The sequence below is a fragment of the Orcinus orca genome, chromosome 10 (genome assembly GCF_937001465.1).
Source record: "Orcinus orca chromosome 10, mOrcOrc1.1, whole genome shotgun sequence".
Lineage (NCBI taxonomy): Eukaryota > Metazoa > Chordata > Mammalia > Artiodactyla > Delphinidae > Orcinus > Orcinus orca.
The window spans coordinates 62,105,119-62,123,007 of NC_064568.1; the positions used below are offsets into that span (position 1 = coordinate 62,105,119).

General features: G+C 37.3%; 1 protein-coding gene across 2 annotated transcripts in view; it reads right to left on the reverse strand.

Annotated features, from left to right (window-relative positions):
* Nucleotides 1-17,889, reverse strand: part of ZNF451 (zinc finger protein 451) — a 123,256-nt gene that overhangs the window by 48,120 nt on the left and 57,247 nt on the right. For both annotated transcript variants that reach the window (XM_049715478.1, XM_004267781.4), the window contains exons 4-5: nt 11,344-11,469; nt 812-923 (exon numbers count right to left, since the gene is read on the reverse strand). In XM_049715478.1, the coding sequence (XP_049571435.1) occupies nt 812-923; nt 11,344-11,469 (238 nt within the window). The remainder of the gene's footprint in view (nt 1-811; nt 924-11,343; nt 11,470-17,889) is intronic.

The window sequence follows — 17,889 nt, forward strand, 5'->3', positions numbered from 1 at the left end:
ATTGGGAGATAAGAAGAAAATACAGTTTCAGGGAGTGGCCAGGTGTTAAAATATCTACAAATTATTGGAATTATTTTAAAAGTTGCAATTTGATTCTATTCAAAGAAAAGCCCTCTGAAAACTACAGAATAAGATACCTAGGTTCAAAGTTGAGCACTGCATACATAGATATTTCTAAGACTTTTTGTAATTAAACTTTCTGCTGGATTGAATCCACAGCTAAGGTTTCTGTGGATATCCCAAGCCTTTAAGGGCTCAGTGGGTCTTCTACAAGACAAGCTAGAAAAGTTGCCATGGTGGCTCTTAAAAATTCTACCAAATTATCTGGTAGGAGGAAAACACTGCACAGTGACTCTTCCAAGAATTTCAGGTCTGCAAAGAGTTAGCAATGAAGAAGCTACCCACTGCTTTTGATAAGCCTCCCACATGGACATTTCCTTAACAAAATATCTACACAGGCTGCACTGACAAATAAAAAAGTAAATGCTAATCCTTTCCATCTCAGCTTAAATTCCACTTCCTTAGAGAAGCCTGACCTCAAGTAACCTGTTACACGCCCTCCCATAGAGGGTAATAACTAGAAGACATATGAATGAATAAATGATCAGCTCAAGGATTACTTATACTCAAAATATACTTTTGCCAAAGTAGGAAGACAATTGGTAAAGTAGGTCTTCTGTTAAGTATTACTGAACTAAATTTCAATACTTTATGTACTTATTAGCAACTGAATAAAACAGACACAATGTTTTAAGGCTTTAGGGAAGCTTGGTAATCTTATGTTCCACTCTGATCTCTAAAGAATACCTACCTGGCATTTTTAACCATTGGTCCACACACAGTCTCGCTGCTTCTGTATCAGAATGTCCTCGAATAAATTCCAATTCTTGTAACCCATGAGCATGTTGAAAATCTACTTTTTCCTAAAGATATTAAGAAAAAACTCAATTAACCTATGGTTACTAATCCGGTTTCCTTAAGAAAATGATTTTGTCACAACAGCGATCAGAAAATATTGATTATCCTTTATTCCTGTAACTCCACACCTAGAACTCTATCTTAAAGAGGTAAGTCAAACCAAAGGTTCATGCTCTAAGATGTTGATCCCAATGTCATCTACATTTGCACAAAGTTTGCAACAAATTAATCTCCAACAATAGGGTACATTTAAGTAAATTATGGTGTGTACATTTCATGAAAGTCATTAGAAACACTAACAAAACTTTTTCATTGAAGCAGAAATATACTTTTGATATCAAGTGGGTCACCAAATAGTATTAAACAAATAAGGCCAAATATAAACAAAGATTATTTCAAGCTATATGTAACTCTATCTGCAGAGAGGGAAAAGGCAGAAAATAAATATGATGAACGTCAATGGCTATCTCTGGAATGGAAATATGAATGATTATTTTCATCTTTAACCTTTTATACATTTTCCTTCAAATTTTCCATATATAGTCTTAAGTATACAGAAGCCTATTAAATATTTGTTCAGTGAATAGTATAAGAGCAGACACACATTAGTACTTAAAATGTGCCAGCATAAAGCATCTATTGCATCTAGATCAAAGGCTGGCAAACTTTTTCCATAAAAGACCACAGTGTAAATATTTTAGGCTTTGCAGCCCATACAGTCTCTTTTGCAACTACTCAACTCTGCTGCTGCAGCATGAAAGCAGCCATAGATAATATGTAAACAAATGGGCATGGCTATGTTCCAATAAAATTTTATTTATAAAAACAGGCAGTGGGCCAGTGCCAACCACTAAACTAGATGCTTTAGACTGTTACAGTCTCTAAATCTTTCTAGTTACGTTATTAATAAAGCTATTTGCATACTCTAATCATGCTGTATTTAACAAGTAACACTTATTAACCACTTACCACGTGCCAGGCATTGTCTAAAAGCATCTTAGATCTAATTCTCACAATAACTCTATGAGATTGGTACTATTATTGTTCCCATTTTATGATGGGAAAACTGAGGCACATGAAGGTCAAATAAATTGCACAAGGATAAATAACAATGCCAGGATTTAAACTCTCGTTCTCCAACCTGATTCTAGAATCCATTCACTTAACCAGTACAGTAAGTCCCCTACACACGAACCTTCAAGATGAGAGCTTTCAAAGATACGAATGTGTGTTTGCATGTCCAGTCAAGTAAGTTAGTTCACATGTCTGGCGTACATTGTCACATGTGTGCATACTCTACAACTGGTTGTGATTTTGTGTACTTTACTGTACAGTATTGTATAGAGTACGGTAGTACAGTATCTATATTTCAAGCCCAGGATCTCCTCCAGTCAGTAACTCTTCTTGCCTGTTCACTCGATGCCAGCCCCTGTATGCCAGCTGTTGTACTTTTCAAGGTGCTGTACTGTAAGATTTTAAATGTTTTCTTTATATTTTGTGTGTGTTTGTTTCTTACATATTATTTGTGTGAAAAGTATTATAAACCTATTACAGTACAGTACTATATAGCCGATTGTGTTAGTTGGGTATGTAGGCTAACTTTGTTGGACTTACAAACAAATTGGACTTATGAACACGCTCTCAGAATGGAACTCATTAATAAGTAGGGGACTTACTGTACAACATACTGTGTCTCAAAAAGGTTGTTAAAAAGAAATCACAAATCCACAAATGCTGGATTTGCAAGAAATAGACCAGAATATTGAATGACCTACTTATCACTATAACAGGATATTCTATCAGCAAGGGTAAGTAGGGGGACAGGGAGATTCAAGATTTTAGTCTGAAAAAAATCTTCTACACAACTTTGTTCTAAGTATGGCCATAGAATACTAATTTTCCAAAGATGTTAATATGCATTATATACATTTTTTAAAATTCTCTGTAATCAAATTTAGAACCATTGGTTTCAAAACAGAGTTCAAAAGGTCCCTTCTGTGTAGGACTTCCAAAACTTTGAAGTGCTAACACACATGTGATTTTCCTTTCAGTGAATACACAGTATCCCAACTTGATAAGTCACCAAATTACTTTTTTGTTTCTCAAAGTGTATCCTATAGGATCAGTGCTCTGGATAACATGCCATGGGAAACAAAATTAGTTTATCCAAAGAAAGTAATATGGCAAGCCTCTGGTAGACTATAAAGACATTTTCTTACATACAAAATTAAACCATCTATCAGAAGAGTTCCCTACAAAAATCTTTAAAAAAAAAACACCTTAAATTAAGTAAATATAATTGAGATTAAATATTACTATATGCCAGCCAATAGCCTACTTATTTTAAACTACTGTCAGTAATTAAAAATAAGCAGGCTTTTTAAAAAGAAAGTTCTCTGGCATTTCTTACAATAGAATTTGAACTCTGTGGCCATACATAGTCAATGCTCAAAAAACATTTGCTGGCTAAAATCACCCCCAAATTAGTCACCCTTTTCCTGTCACCCAGCTATTTCCACACACCTTAGGGGTACATCCCTTCAGGCAAGTCATCTTAACTCCTGGAATATCAACAAGCAAAGCTGGTAACTGATCAACTAGTCAAGCACAACACATTATCTCTGAAAGTGATTTATCCAGTGAAGATTTTAACAAATTTTCTTTAAAACTTTTCCATCACAAAAGATGGACAATCCACTTTAACAGTGAGACACCAACAATTCACAAAGGCCTAGAAGAGCTGGAAAACATTTTCTACCATATTTTTAGTCACAGTTAACACCTACTAAAATTCTGCAAGAATGAGTTTTACTTTAGTTTCATTATCTTCCTTTCGGGTAGTTTTGTTTTCTTATTGTTTTCTGTCATCTAGTTTTAAAAAACAAGTTATACATAAGGAGAATCAAATAAGAAAAAAAAAGTCATGAATGAATAGCAAAAAATGAGCTAAAGTATCTGTGTGAGTCAGTTTCTTTCTTAGGAAAGAATGAAATCTAGATAAATTTATTCTTTACAATTGATAAACAAGAATTTCAAAGTTTAAAAAAACTTTCTCAAATGCTAAAGTCTTTAATACAATGAATGAAATTTACATGGGTAAAAGCTGAAACTACCCTTGAGAAAAACCCTACTTGTCATAGTGACTACAGATTCTGAACTCATCTCAAATGCTTTATTACCTATGTGGTGTTAACACATCTGTAACATCTGATTTGGGAAAAGAAGTGAGCATACTGAGGAAATGGGCAGAAAGGGGGGACAACTTGCAAACCACTCCTCTCTCAAAGAGACTTTGCCCATGACCCATAAATAACACACTTAACATAGTCTGGGGAAAGGATTTTCCTTAAAATTGAATAGTGTTTTTGTTGTCATCTGTTGCTATGTATTTTTTTTTATTTCTTCTTTGATTTCTTCAGTGATCTCTTGGTTATTTAGTAGTGCACTGTTTGGCCTCTATGTATTTGTGTTTTTTTACAGCTTATTTTTCTGTAATTAATTTCCAATCTCATAGCGTTGTGGTCAGAAAAGATGCTTGATACAATTTCAACTTTCTTAAATTTTCCAAGGCTTGATTTGTGACCTAAGATGTGATCTATCCTGGAGAATGTTCTGTGTGCACTTGAGAAGCAAGTGTATTCCACCACTTTCAGGTGGAATGTCCTATAAATAACAATTGAATCTATCTTGTCTACTGCGTCATTTAAAGCTTGTGTTTCCTTATTTATTTCCTGTTTGGATGATCTGTCCATTGGTGTAAGTGGAGTGTTAAAGTCCCCTACTATTATTGTGTTACTGTTGATTTCCCCTTTTATGGCTGTTAGCATTTGCCTTATGTATTGAGGTGCTCCTATGTTGGGTGCATAAATATTGGTAATTGTTATATCTTCTTCTTGGACTGATCCCTTGATCATTATGTAGTGTCCTTCCTTATCTCTTGTAACAGTCTTTATTTTAAAGTCTACTTTATCTGATACGAGTATTGCTACTCCAGCTTTCTTTTAATTTCCATTTGCGTGGAATATCTTTTTCCACTCCTTCACTTTCAGTCTGTATATGTTCCTAGGTCTGAAGTGGGTCTCTTGTAGACAGCATATATATGGGTCTTGTTTTTGTATACATTCAGCCAGTCTGTGTCTTTTGGTGGGAGCATTTAATCCATTTACATTCAAGGTTATTATCGATATGTATGTTCCTATTACCATTTTCTTAATTGTTTTGGGTTGGTTTTGTGGGTCTTTTTCTTCTCTTGTGCTTCCCGCCTACAGAAGTTCCTTTGGCACTTGTAAAGCTGGTTTGGTGGTGAATTCTCTTCCTTTTGCTTGTCTGTAAAGCTTTTGATTTCTCTATTGGATCTGAATGATATCCTTGCTGGTAAAGTAATCTTGGTTGTAGGTCTTTTTCTTTCATCACTTTAAGTACATCCTGCCACTCCCTTCTGGCCTGCAGAGTTTCTGCTGAAAAATCAGCTGATATTCTTATGGGGATTCCTTTGTATGTTATTCTTTGCTTTTCCCTTGCTGCTTTTAATATTTCTTCTTTGAATTTAATTTTTGTTAGTTTGATTAATATGTGTCTTGGTGTGTTTCTCCTAGGGTTTACCCTGTATGGGACTCTGCACTTCCTGGACTTGGGTGACTATTTCCTTTCCCATGTTTAGGGAATTTTTTCACTATAATCTCTTTGAATATTTTCTCAAACCTTTCTTTTTCTCTTCTTCTTCTGGGACCCCTATAATCTGAATGTTGGTGTGTTTAGTGTTGTCCCAGAGGTCTCTGAGATTGTCTTCAATTCTTTTCATTCTTTTTGTTTTCTTCTGCTCCTTGGCAGTTATTTGCACCATTCTACCTTCCAGCTCACTTATTCGTTCTTCTGCCTCAGTTATTCTGTTATTGATTCCTTCTACGTATTTTTCGTTTCAGTTATTGTGTTGTTCATCTCTGTTTGTTTGTTCTTTAGTTCTTCTAGATCTTTGTTAAACATTTCTTGCATTTTCTCAATCCGTGCCTCCATTCTATTTCCAAGATTCTGGATAATCTTTACTATCATTACACTGAGTTCTTTTTCAGGTAGGTTGCCTATTTCCTCTTCGGTTATTTGGTCTTGTAGGTTTTTACTTGCTCTTTAATGTGTGACACATGTTTTTTGTCATCTCTTTTTTTTTTTTTTTTTGATGGTGGGAGTGTGTTCCTGTCTTACTAGTTGTTTGGCCTGAGGCTTCCAGCACTGGAGTTTGCAGGCTGTTGGGTAGAGCTGGGTCTTCGTGCTGAGATGAGGAGCTCTGGGAGACCTCACTCTGATGAATATTCCCTGGGGTCTGAGGTCCTCTGTTAGCCCAGTAGTTCAGATTCAGAGGCCCAAAACCTATGGGATGCAGCAAAAGCAGTTCTACAAGGGAAATTATAGCAATTCAAGCTCACCTCAAGAAAGAAGAAAAATCTCAAACGATCTAACCCTACACCTAAAGCAACTAAAGAAAGAAGAATGAAGAAAACCCAAAATCAGTAGAAGGAAAGAAATCATGAAGATCAGAGCAGAAATAAATGAAATAGAAATGAAGAAAACAGTAGCAAAGAATAGCAAAACTAAAAGTTGGTTCTTTGAGAAGATAAACAAAATTGATAAAACTTTACCCAGACTCATCAAAAAAAAAGGGGGGGGGGAGAACACAAATCAATAAAATTAGAAACAAAAGAGGAGAAATCACAACTGACACCGCAGAAATACAAAGGATTATAAGAGACTAGAACAAACAACTATATGCCAATAAAATGGACAACCATGAAAAATGGACAAATTCTTGGAAAGGTACAATTTTCCAAGATTGAACCAGGAAGAATTAGAAAATATAAACAGACCTATCACAAGGAATGAAATTGAAACTGTAATTAAAAATCTTCCAACAGGGCTTCCCTGGTGGCGCAGTGGTTGGGAGTCCGCCTGCCGATGCAGGGGACACGGGTTTGTGCCCCGGTCCGGGAAGATCCCACATGCCGCGGAGCCGCTGGGCTCATGAGCCATGGCCGCTGAGCCTGTGCGTCCGGAGCCTGTGCTCCGCAACGGGAGAGGCCACAGCAGTGAGAGGCCCGCGTACCACAAAAAAAAAATCTTCCAACAAACAAAGGTCCAGGACCAGATGGCTTCACAGGCAAATTCTATCAAATATTTAGCGAAGAGCTAACACCGATCCTTCTCAAACTCTTCCAAAAAACCGCAGAGGAACAAACACTCCCAAATTCGTTCTACGAGGCCACCATCACCCTGATACCAAAACCAAAGATGTCACAAAAAAAGAAAATTACAGACCAATATCACTGATGAACATAGATGCAAAAATCCCCAACAAAATACCACAAACAGAATCCAACAGCACATTAAAAGGATCATACACCACGATCAAGTAGGATTTATCCCAGGAATGCAAGGATTCGTCGATATATGCAAATCAATCAATGTGATACACCATATTAACAAATTAAGGAATAAAAACCATATGATCATCTCAACAGATGCAGAAAAAGCTTTTGACAAAATTCAACACCCATTTATGATAAAAACTCTCCAGAAAATGGGCATAGAGGGAACCTACCCCAACATAATTAAGGCCATATATGACAAACCCACAGCAAACATCATTCTCAATGGTGAAAAACTGAAAGCATTTCCACAAAGATCAGGAACAAGACAAGGATGTCCACTCTTGCCACTCTATTCAACATAGTTTTGGAATTCCTAGCCATGGCAATAAGAGAAGGAAAAGAAATAAAAGGAATACAAATTGGAAAAAAAGAAGTGAAACTGTCACTGTTTACAAATGACATGATACTATACATAGAAAATCCTAAAGATACCACCAGAAAATTACTAGAACTAATCAGTGAATTTGGTAAGGTTGCAGGATACAAAATTAATGCACAGAAATCTCTTGCATTACTATACGCTAACAAAAAATCAGAAAGAGAAATTAAGGAAACAATTCCATTTACCATAGCAACAAAAAGAATAAAATACCTAAGAATAAACTTACCTACGGAGGCAAAAGACCTATACTCAGAAAACTATAAAACACTGATGAAAGAAATCAAAGATGACATAAACAGATGAAGAAATATACCATGTTCTTGGATTGGAAGAATCAATATTGTGAAAATGACTATACTACCCTTAGCAATCTACAGATTCAGTGCAATCCCAACTGGATTCAGTGCAAACTACCAATGGCATTCTTCACAGAATTAGAACAAAATATTTTACAATTCGTATGGAAACACAAAAGACCCCAAATAGCCAAAGCAATCTTGAGAAAGAAAAACAGGGCTAGAGGAATCAGGCTCCCTGACTTCAAACTATACTACAAAGCTACAGTAATCAAGACATTATGGTACTGGCAAAAAAATAGAAATACAGATCAATGGAACAGGATAGAAAGCCCAGAGATAAACCCATGCACAATATGGTCACCTAATTTATGACAAAGGAGGCAAGAACAATACAATGGCGAAAAGACAGCCTCTTCAATAACTGGGGCTGGGAAAACTGGACAGCTACATGTAAAAGAATGAAATTAGAACAATACCAAACACCATATACAAAAATAAACTCAAAATGGATTAAATACCTAAATGTAAGACCAGACACTATAAAACTCTTAGAGAAAAACATAGGAAAAACACTCTTTGACATAAACCACAGCAAGATCTTTTTTGACCCACCTCCTAGAGTAATGAAAATAAAAACAAAAATAAACAAATGGGACCTAATTAAACTTAAAAGCTTCTGCACAGCAAAGGAAACCAAAAACAAGATGAAAAGATAACCCTCAGAATGGGAGAAAATATTTGCAAATGAAGCAACGGACAAAGGATTAATCTCCAAAATATATAAACAGCTCATGCAGCTCAATATTAAAAAAGCAAACAACCCAATCAAAAAATGGGCAGAATACCTAAATACACATTTCACCAAAGACATACAGATGGCAAAGAGGCACATGAATAGATGCTCAACATCACTAATTATTAGAGAAATGCAAATCAAAACTACAATGAGGTATCACCTCATAAGGGTCAGAACGGCCATCATCAAAAAATCTACAAACAATAAATGTTGGAGAGGGTGTGTAGAAAAGTGAACCCTTTTGCACTGTTGGTGGGAATGTAAATTTATACAGCCACTATGGAGAACAGCATGGAGGTTCTGTAAAAAAACTAAAAATAGAATTACCATATGACCCAGCAATCCCACTACTGGGCATATACCCTGAGAAAACCATAATTCAAAAAGACACAGGTACTCCAATGTTCATTGCAGCACTATTTACAATCGTCAGAACATGGAAACAACCTAAATGTCCAATGATAGATGAATGGATAAAGAAGTTGTGGTATGCATATATGATGGAATATTACTCAGCCATAAAAAGGAACAAAATTGGGTCATCTTTAGAGATGTGGATGGACCTAGAGTCTGTCATACAGAGTGAAGTAAGCCAGAAAGAGAAAAACAAATACCATATATTAACGCATATTACGTGGAATCTAAAAATGGTACAGAGGAACCTATTTTTAGGGCAGGAATAGAGATGTAGAGAATGGACTTGTGGACACAGTGAGGGGAACAGGAGGGTGGGACGAATTGAGAGATTAGGTTTGACATAAATATACTACCATGTGTAAAATACATAGCTAGTGGGAACCTGCTGTATAGCACAGGGAGCTCCCCTTGGTGCTCTGTGATGACCTAAATGGGTGGGTGGGAGGGAGGTCCGAGAGGGAGGGGAAACAGGTATACACATAGCTGATTCACTTCATCGTACAGCAGAAATTAACACATTGTAAAGCAATTTTGCTCAAAAAAAAAAAAAAAAAGATTTGATCATAATGAAACTAACACTGTAAATCAACTACACTCCAGTAAAAATTAAAAAAAAAAAAAATTGAATAGTGTCTCTACCAGGAAAGAAAGAATCCTTTTTTTTAAAAAAGTATCACTAATTTAGGCTTCCCTGGTGGTGCAGTGGTTAAGAATCCACCTGCCAATGCAGGGGACACAGGTTCAAGCCCTGGTCCAGGAGGATCACACATGCCACGGAGCAACTAAGCCCATGCTCCACAACTACTGAGCCTGCACTCTAGAGCCCGCAAGGCACAACTACTGAGCCCGTGTGCCACAACTACTGAAGCCTGTGCGCCTAGAACCTGTGTTCCGCAACAAGAGAAGCCACTGCAATGAGAAGCTCACGCACCGCAACGAAAGAGTAGACCCCACTCGCCACAACTAGAGAAAGCCCGTGTGCAGCAACGAAGACCCAAAGCAACCAAAAATAAAAATAAATTTATAGAAAAAAAAAGTATCACTAATGTATTAAGCATTTTAAACATACAATTAGAATACTAAGCTCTAATTTAACTGGTATTACATTATAAAGTTAAAGTCCCCAAACAAAGCTACTTCTAAATTTAAAGAAGACTAATGTATTCTACATTAGATTAGGAGATACTAAAATAGAGGCAACAGAAATATATAAATTCCTTTATAATAAGCAATGGAACAAGGAATCAAAAACATACAAGGTAAAATTATGCCATGATTTCTACTTCCATTTTTAAACTCCCAGTAGGATTTTTTTTTACCCAACTTGCCAACATTCTACTCCTAACAGACATTTGGCAATATTGGGGAAGTTCTTTAAGGTAATTTCATTTGGTGCCTTCTAAAGCAAGTCAAGGGACTTCCCTGGCAGTCCAGTGGTTTAAGACTTCGCCTTCCAATGCAAGGGGTGCGGGTTCAATCCCTGATTGAGGAGCTAAGATCCTACATGCCTCGCGGCCAAAAAACCAAAACATAAAACGGAAGAAATATTATAACAAATTCAGTAAATACTTTAAAAATGGTCCACATCAAAAAAAAATCTTAAAAAAAATAAATAAAGCAAGTCAAGGTTTTAAAACGTTTATATCATGCAAGAGTCTAAATTAGGTTTCATTTTCCACGTAGTAGCTCTTCTACCACACTAATTCAATAATCTGAAGGGAGAGGCTGAAGTGAAACTGGTCTGGCTGTACTTAGTAGAAAATAACCTTTCAACAGCTTCTATCTACAGAAGCCCTGATAAACTGTGATAAAGTAACGAGAAACCCTTAACTGCTCACCAGCTTAAGGAATCCCATGATTTTTAATTCCCAAAAATAAAGTCCACTTAATTCTATTTTTTCTTTTTTTGTCTGTATACATATATGAGCAGAATCCAACAAACAAAAACAAATGTAAAAGGCCGTCATGAATTACTACTAACTCAGTGAGCTATGCAGACTTCATGCTGAACTTGGATCCAATTATACATTTTTTGATTATACAAGAACCTCTTTAACTTTCTTATAAACAACTCTATAATCTGGTAAAATATCAGTTAAAACAGCCACATACCCTGAATGCTCTATTCTTCTCTTCTTTCTGCTGTTTCTCCACTTCAACATGGCGGGCTAGACGAGCCAGAGTCAAGGCGACTTTATCCTTCTGATGGTCAATATGGTCTTTATGCTTAACGTTATCCTATAATTGAAAAAACAAGTTTCATTCCTTCTAGTTAACAAAATTAGCTTTGGAATAACACAGATCCACTTACCAAAGAGTTACTGTACTAAAGAAGTATGGACACCAATGGGGGAAAGAGGCTGGGGGGGTGTGATGAATTGGGAGATTGGGACTGACATATATACACTAATATGTATAAAATGGATAACTAATAAGAACCTGCTGTATAAAAAAATAAATAAAATAAAATTCAAAAAAAAGAACTATTTACTTTTTTAATTTAATTTTTATTTTATATTGGAGTATAGTTGATTTACAATGTTGTGTTAGTTTCAGGTGTACAACAAAGTGGTTCATTTATATTGATACATATATCCATTCTTTTTCAGATTATTTTCCCCCACAGGTTATTACAGTATACTGAGTACAGTTCCCTGTGCTATACAGTGGGTCCTTGTTGATTAAGGAACTAATTACTTTTATCATTATCAAATTTCTAAGAACCTGTTTTGTTTATGTTTTAAAATTGTGGTATTTTGTAGGACAGCCAGTCACCCACCAGCATCTTTGTTTTTCAAAAAGTTACATAACCTATTAATCATCCTTATTTACTTTATGATCATCTGGATATTGAAAAGTTTGGCATTGCTTTGCTCTGAGCCCATAAGGTAATGCCAAGCCATTGGTCCACCCCCTAAAAGTCTAATAGCACCAACCCCCTTGGTTCTGGCTTTTCAGCAATTCCTAGACAGTATTTATGTAAGAAAAATTATTGATTAAAAAGAATACCTCTAACTTCTGTTTTCTGGCTCAACATGTAAAGAATGAACTTAGAAGTCACCACTCCATCCTAACAAGTTAAAAGCTTGAAACAAACTGTAAAATTAACAGCCTCTCTTAGATCCACCATAGAAGTGAGGTCACAGTGTAAGTGACTGATGCAAAAATGGGAGAGACAGAGGGGCAGATACAGAGAATCACAACTGAGTGGAGCAGAAACCCAGGGTGGAAACCTCAGCAGGACCAGTGCTGGGGAGGAAAACCTGAACTGTAACTGACCAAGTGCTGGAAGCTCAGTGTTGTCAAGTATTAACAAGACTTAAACTCCAGGGGGACCCAGTCAAGGAGGGGGACCTTACTCTTTTTGTGAGTTTACCTTCAAAAGCTCTACCAGGTTCTCACAGTGACGACTGGAGAAAAATCCCACCTTGTTTCCAGCAGGGGGAGAAGAAAAGTAAGCATTTCAAAATATGTCAGAGTGTTCTGTCCTTAACGATGCCTGGTCTTAAGAGAAACTACTTCAAGAGAGCCTGACCGACCTGGGAGACGGGAATTAGGCCATTTCAGGCCACTGCAGCCACCCTCCCAGGTGAGGGGAAGGCCTGAGAAGCACCACCGGGTTCCCAGTCCAGGCGCACAGGCTCTCCAAGGCTGAGACCAGGCACACAGAGCACCACCACTCCCCCAGCCTTACCACTCATCACTAAAGGCCTGTTTACCAAAGTTCCCTTGACCCACGACAGCATGCCCAACTTTCAACAAGAAAATTACAAGGATACCAAAGGGCAAAAAACACAGTTTGAAGAGTCAGAGTGAGCAAAGAATGGTAGACCTGGCAAAGATGTTGGAATTATCAGACCAGGAATTTAAAACCACCATGATCACTATGCTGAGGGCACTGATGGAAAAAATAGACAACCTGTAAGAACAGATGTGTAATGTAAGAGAGATGGAAATCCTGAGAACCAGAAAGAAATCAGAGATCAAAAACACCACAACAGAAATGAACAGTGCCTTTCATGGCTCACCAGCAGACTGCACACCACCAAGGAAAGAATCTGCGTGCCTGAGAATATGTCAACAGAAACTTCCAAAACTGGAAGACAAAGAGAAAAAAGACTGGAAAAAAAAAAAACCCAGAATATCCAAAAACTGTTACAAAAGATGTATGCATAATGGGAATACCAGGGGAAGAAAGAGAGAAAGGAACAGAGGAACTATTTGACGCAATAACGACCAATAATTTCCCCAAATTAATGTCAGACACCAAACCACAAATCAAGGAAGAAATAAAACCCTCTTTCTTTGCAGAAGAAATGCTCTTCCTAAGAAAAACAACATGCAAATAAACCACACAGTAGTTAGGAGTGAAGTAACCTGTGTTATGAGATATTTATAACAGCTTTATTCATAAACTTTATTTGTAACAGCTTTATTCATAAGCAACAAAGCACCTTTAGTAGGTTAATGGATAAACTGTATACATCCAGATGATGGAATATTATTCAGTGCTAAAAAGAAATGAGCTACCAAGCCATGAAAAGACATGGAGGAATACCTAAATACATATTACTAGATGAAAGTAGCCAATCTGAAAAGGCTATTTACTGTATGGTTCCAACTATATGGCATCCTGGAAAAGGCAAAACTATGGTGACAGTAAAAAAAAGATCAGTGGTTGCCAGGGGTTAGGGGAGAGGGAGGGATGAATTGGCAGGGTACAGAGGATTTTTAGGGTAGGAAATCTATTCTATATGACACTATAAAGGTAGATACCTTATTACATTTGTCCAAACCCATAGAATGTACAGCACCAAGAGTGAACCCGAATGCAAACTACAGACTTTGGGTAATAACGTGTCACCATAGGCTCACTGATTATTCCAAATGTACTACTATGTTGGGGGAAGTTGATAATGGGGGAAGCTTTATTGAGGGGTGGGGAGGTATATGGGAGATCTCTTCCTCTTTTTTTTTTTTTTTGCTGTGAACCTAAAACTTTTCTAAAACATAAACTCTATTAAAAATGTTTTTCTAGGGCTTCCCTGGTGGCACAGTGGTTGAGAATCTGCCTGCCAATGCAGGGGACACGGGTTCAAGCCCTGGTCTGGGAAGATCCCACATGCCACGGAGCAACTGGGCCCGTGAGGCACAATTACTGAGCCTGCGCGTCTGGAGCCTGTGCTCCGCAACAAGAGAGGCCGCGATAGTGAGAGGCCCGCGCACCGCAATGAAGAGTGGCCCCCGCTTGCCACAACTAGAGAAAGCCCTCGCACAGAAACTAAGACCCAACACAGCCATAAATAAATAAATAAATAAATAAATTTAAATCATATGGGCTTCTATTAAAAAAAAAATGTTTTTCTAGGGACTTCCCTGGTGGTCTAGTGGGTAAGACTCCACGCTTTCAATGCAGGGGCCCAGGGTTTGATCCCTGGTCGGGGAACTAGATCCCGCGTGCGGCAACTAAGAGTCTGCATGCCATAACGAAGATCCCGCATGTCACAACTAAGACCTGGCATAGCATGCATGCATGCATAAATAAATAAATATTAAATAAATATAAATTTTTTAATGTTATTCTACCAGAAAGATTGTGTTACTAACGAAAATATCCCTTTTTAGGCAAATCAATCATATATGTACAACCCAAATTTTATCTAAATTGGGACATAGTTGCATCAACCAAATCAAACAGCAGGTGTGATTTTCCAAGTACACAGAAGTTCCACTGAAGTGAGCATATGTAACAAGGCCAAGGTGGTATTTTTAGTACAAGGCTACATCATTGCAGTAAAGAATGTTCACAGGATCACTTTGGGTAGAAGTAGTCCCGAACTAACTTTCTGACCACTTGGCCAGCCTATACCACTGCACCAGGTAGCAGGTGGCATCTTACCAACTTCAAAATGTCCTTTTACAAGTCATAGGACAATGCAGCTTACTAAAAATGATAGTCATAAAAATTTATTTATCTGAGCTCTGATCCTGAGATAAGTTTATCTCTGTCTTAAAAGCAAATGAAATTTACTCTTTGGGAAGATAAAAAATTAATCTCTTTAAAATGTGGGTACTACCTTGAGAAGAAAATGTAGCGGAGCACAGGCTCCGGATGCGCAGGCTCAGCGGCCATGGCTCATGGGCCTAGCCGCTCCGCGGCATGTGGGATCTTCCCAGACCGGGGCACGAACCCATGTCCCCTGCATCGGCAGGTGGACTCTCAGCCACTGCGCCACCAGGGAAGCCCTAAAAGAATTTTTAATTTAAGGAAGTTAACAGTATTTAAACATGGACCTATAGTGTGTTAGTTTTCCTGACAGAGATGACATTTTATTTAAGTTTTAAACGCTAGCAAAAGTCATGCTTGGAAGGTCAGGTAAACCAAGATCATGTTAACACATGAGGTAGACAAGGTGCAAATTAGGATTTACTGACAAATATGTTGTTGTGTCACAACAATGTGAATATTCTGGAGACAGGAAGAAGGCCATGTTTTGGGTTGATTAAGGTTAATTAACGTAATTAAGGTAATCCTAATCCAGGAAGAGTTACCTTGAATTGATGGTTCCACTATCATTTTACGTTTTCCCAAACCACGACAAAATAACCATTCTGAATTACTTCCCAAGTTATACTCATTCAGGAAAACTTTACATAATATTTATTCTTCTTAAGGTTTACATTAAAGCACAAGTAATGATCCTCTGATTTACACTGTAAATTATAAACTCTGGATGCAAAGCTAAATGAAAACTAATGCCAGAAATACAGCAATTATATATCCTACAGGAAAAATTTTTAGTAATCCACTAGTCAAAATATAAGTATGCTCCTAAAACTTTACCCCCTTCAAGCTATATACATATGCTAGGAAGATAAATTATTTAGCCCTTTAATCAACATTTAAACTTTTGTTTGGATCTCTTCAACTTCATTCTAAAATTAATCTCTAGCCCTAGAACTTTACCTTTTAAAGGTCAAGTAAGTATAACCTGTTGGTATTATTGTTAAAATTATTTTTCTTATATTTAGCTATCAGTAGCCTGTTGTCTTTTATTTAACTATATGGTTATGTCAAAACAGGATTACTTATGTTATTTCTAATTAATTCTGCTGATCTGTTTGTTAACTTTCATGACTTTGAAGGGCTCAAAAGACCTTATGGTCCTGATGCTTTCTGAAAACAAAAGGCATTCAGAATTGTGTTTGGTCTCCTTCCTCTTCCCCTCTAAGGTGGGTTAGTTTCCAGGAAAAAAAAGAAAAAAAAGAACTCTGGCTACCTACACTGAAAGCAGAAAAGCAGATCTGAGAGACAATCTGTTGTGAGTAGATGAAAAGAAATGGTAGCTAGAGAAAGGAAGAACTTCAGCTTTGAAATCTTTGCCATTTAAAAATGACAAAATGGAAGTACTTTAAACAAGAATGTGTTAAAGAGGAAAGAAATTAAGCATGTGCAGCAGGGTGATATTCATTTGATATTTTTCCATCACAAACTTGGGTTTGGGAATCAAGGTTGCTGGTTAAAGCCAGGCATGAGTAATAGGTTATCTATGAACACTCACTCTCTCCAGAAAGCCAAGTCCCTGGGATTTCCATTGTTAGTGATCCAAAATGAGGGCTGGCCTCAGATCTCACTGAATTATATTCTTCTGTGGTTCTGGAAGAACATATCGGCATTGGAAAAACAGAGGGATCATTGATATTAAAATGCATGTTAGCGATTTAACCCATTAGGTCACAGAAGGCCTTATTTTGCACAGAAGTTTAACTGGTAATTCAAAGAATCAATATGTTCAGAAATAGGTTTTAACTGATCAGAACATGGGGGAAAAACTTACTGCAGGCCACCTTGTTACTCACCCAACTGCAGAACCAAAGCTACAGTACTGTCAGAATATGGGCAGAAAGTGAACTGATTTCAGGCTACATGAAAATGTCTTAAATGTTTCCTGTAGAACTAAGATGAAAAGGGGCCAATGTATCTTTCAGTTTGCGAATTTCCACCATTCCCTTAGTGCCACAATGCTGAATTGTAATTTAATGTGAAATCACAAAATTCCAGGACTCTTCTTAGGCTATATTTGCCAATCTCCCCCAAAGCCTATAGTCTAAAGAAGCTTTTAGGCCCTTGGAGTTTTTCTAAGGGAGGTCAGGCTTTCAGATATGTAACTTCTCAAACTAGAAATGGAATTGGCTCCCAATGGTAAGAATAATGGGCTCTCAGTTTCATTTAGAATGTTAGCAGCTACAGATCTTCAGTCATCCTTCTTGAAGCACTTGTTGTGATTACCCTGGATTAACTTCTATATTAAATACTACTAAAGAGTAATATTAAAGAGTCCACAATGATAGCAAATGACCAGCAAGAAAGTGTATCCGCTCAGTTATCTGGGGGGAGAAGCATAGGAAAGGAAAGTCCTAAGAAATATATTGGGGAGGGGAGAGTCTCTATTTGCCTCTCTCTCTCTCTCTCTCTCTCTCTCCCTCCCCCCCGTCCCCCCCCCATATATATAAATTATTTTGGCCGTGCCACATGGCATGCAGGGTCTTAGTTCCCTGACCAGAGATCAAACCCGCACCCCCTGCAGTGGTAGCGTGGAGTCTTAACCACTGGACTACCAGGGAAGTCCCTATTTGCCAATATTTTAGATCACTTCT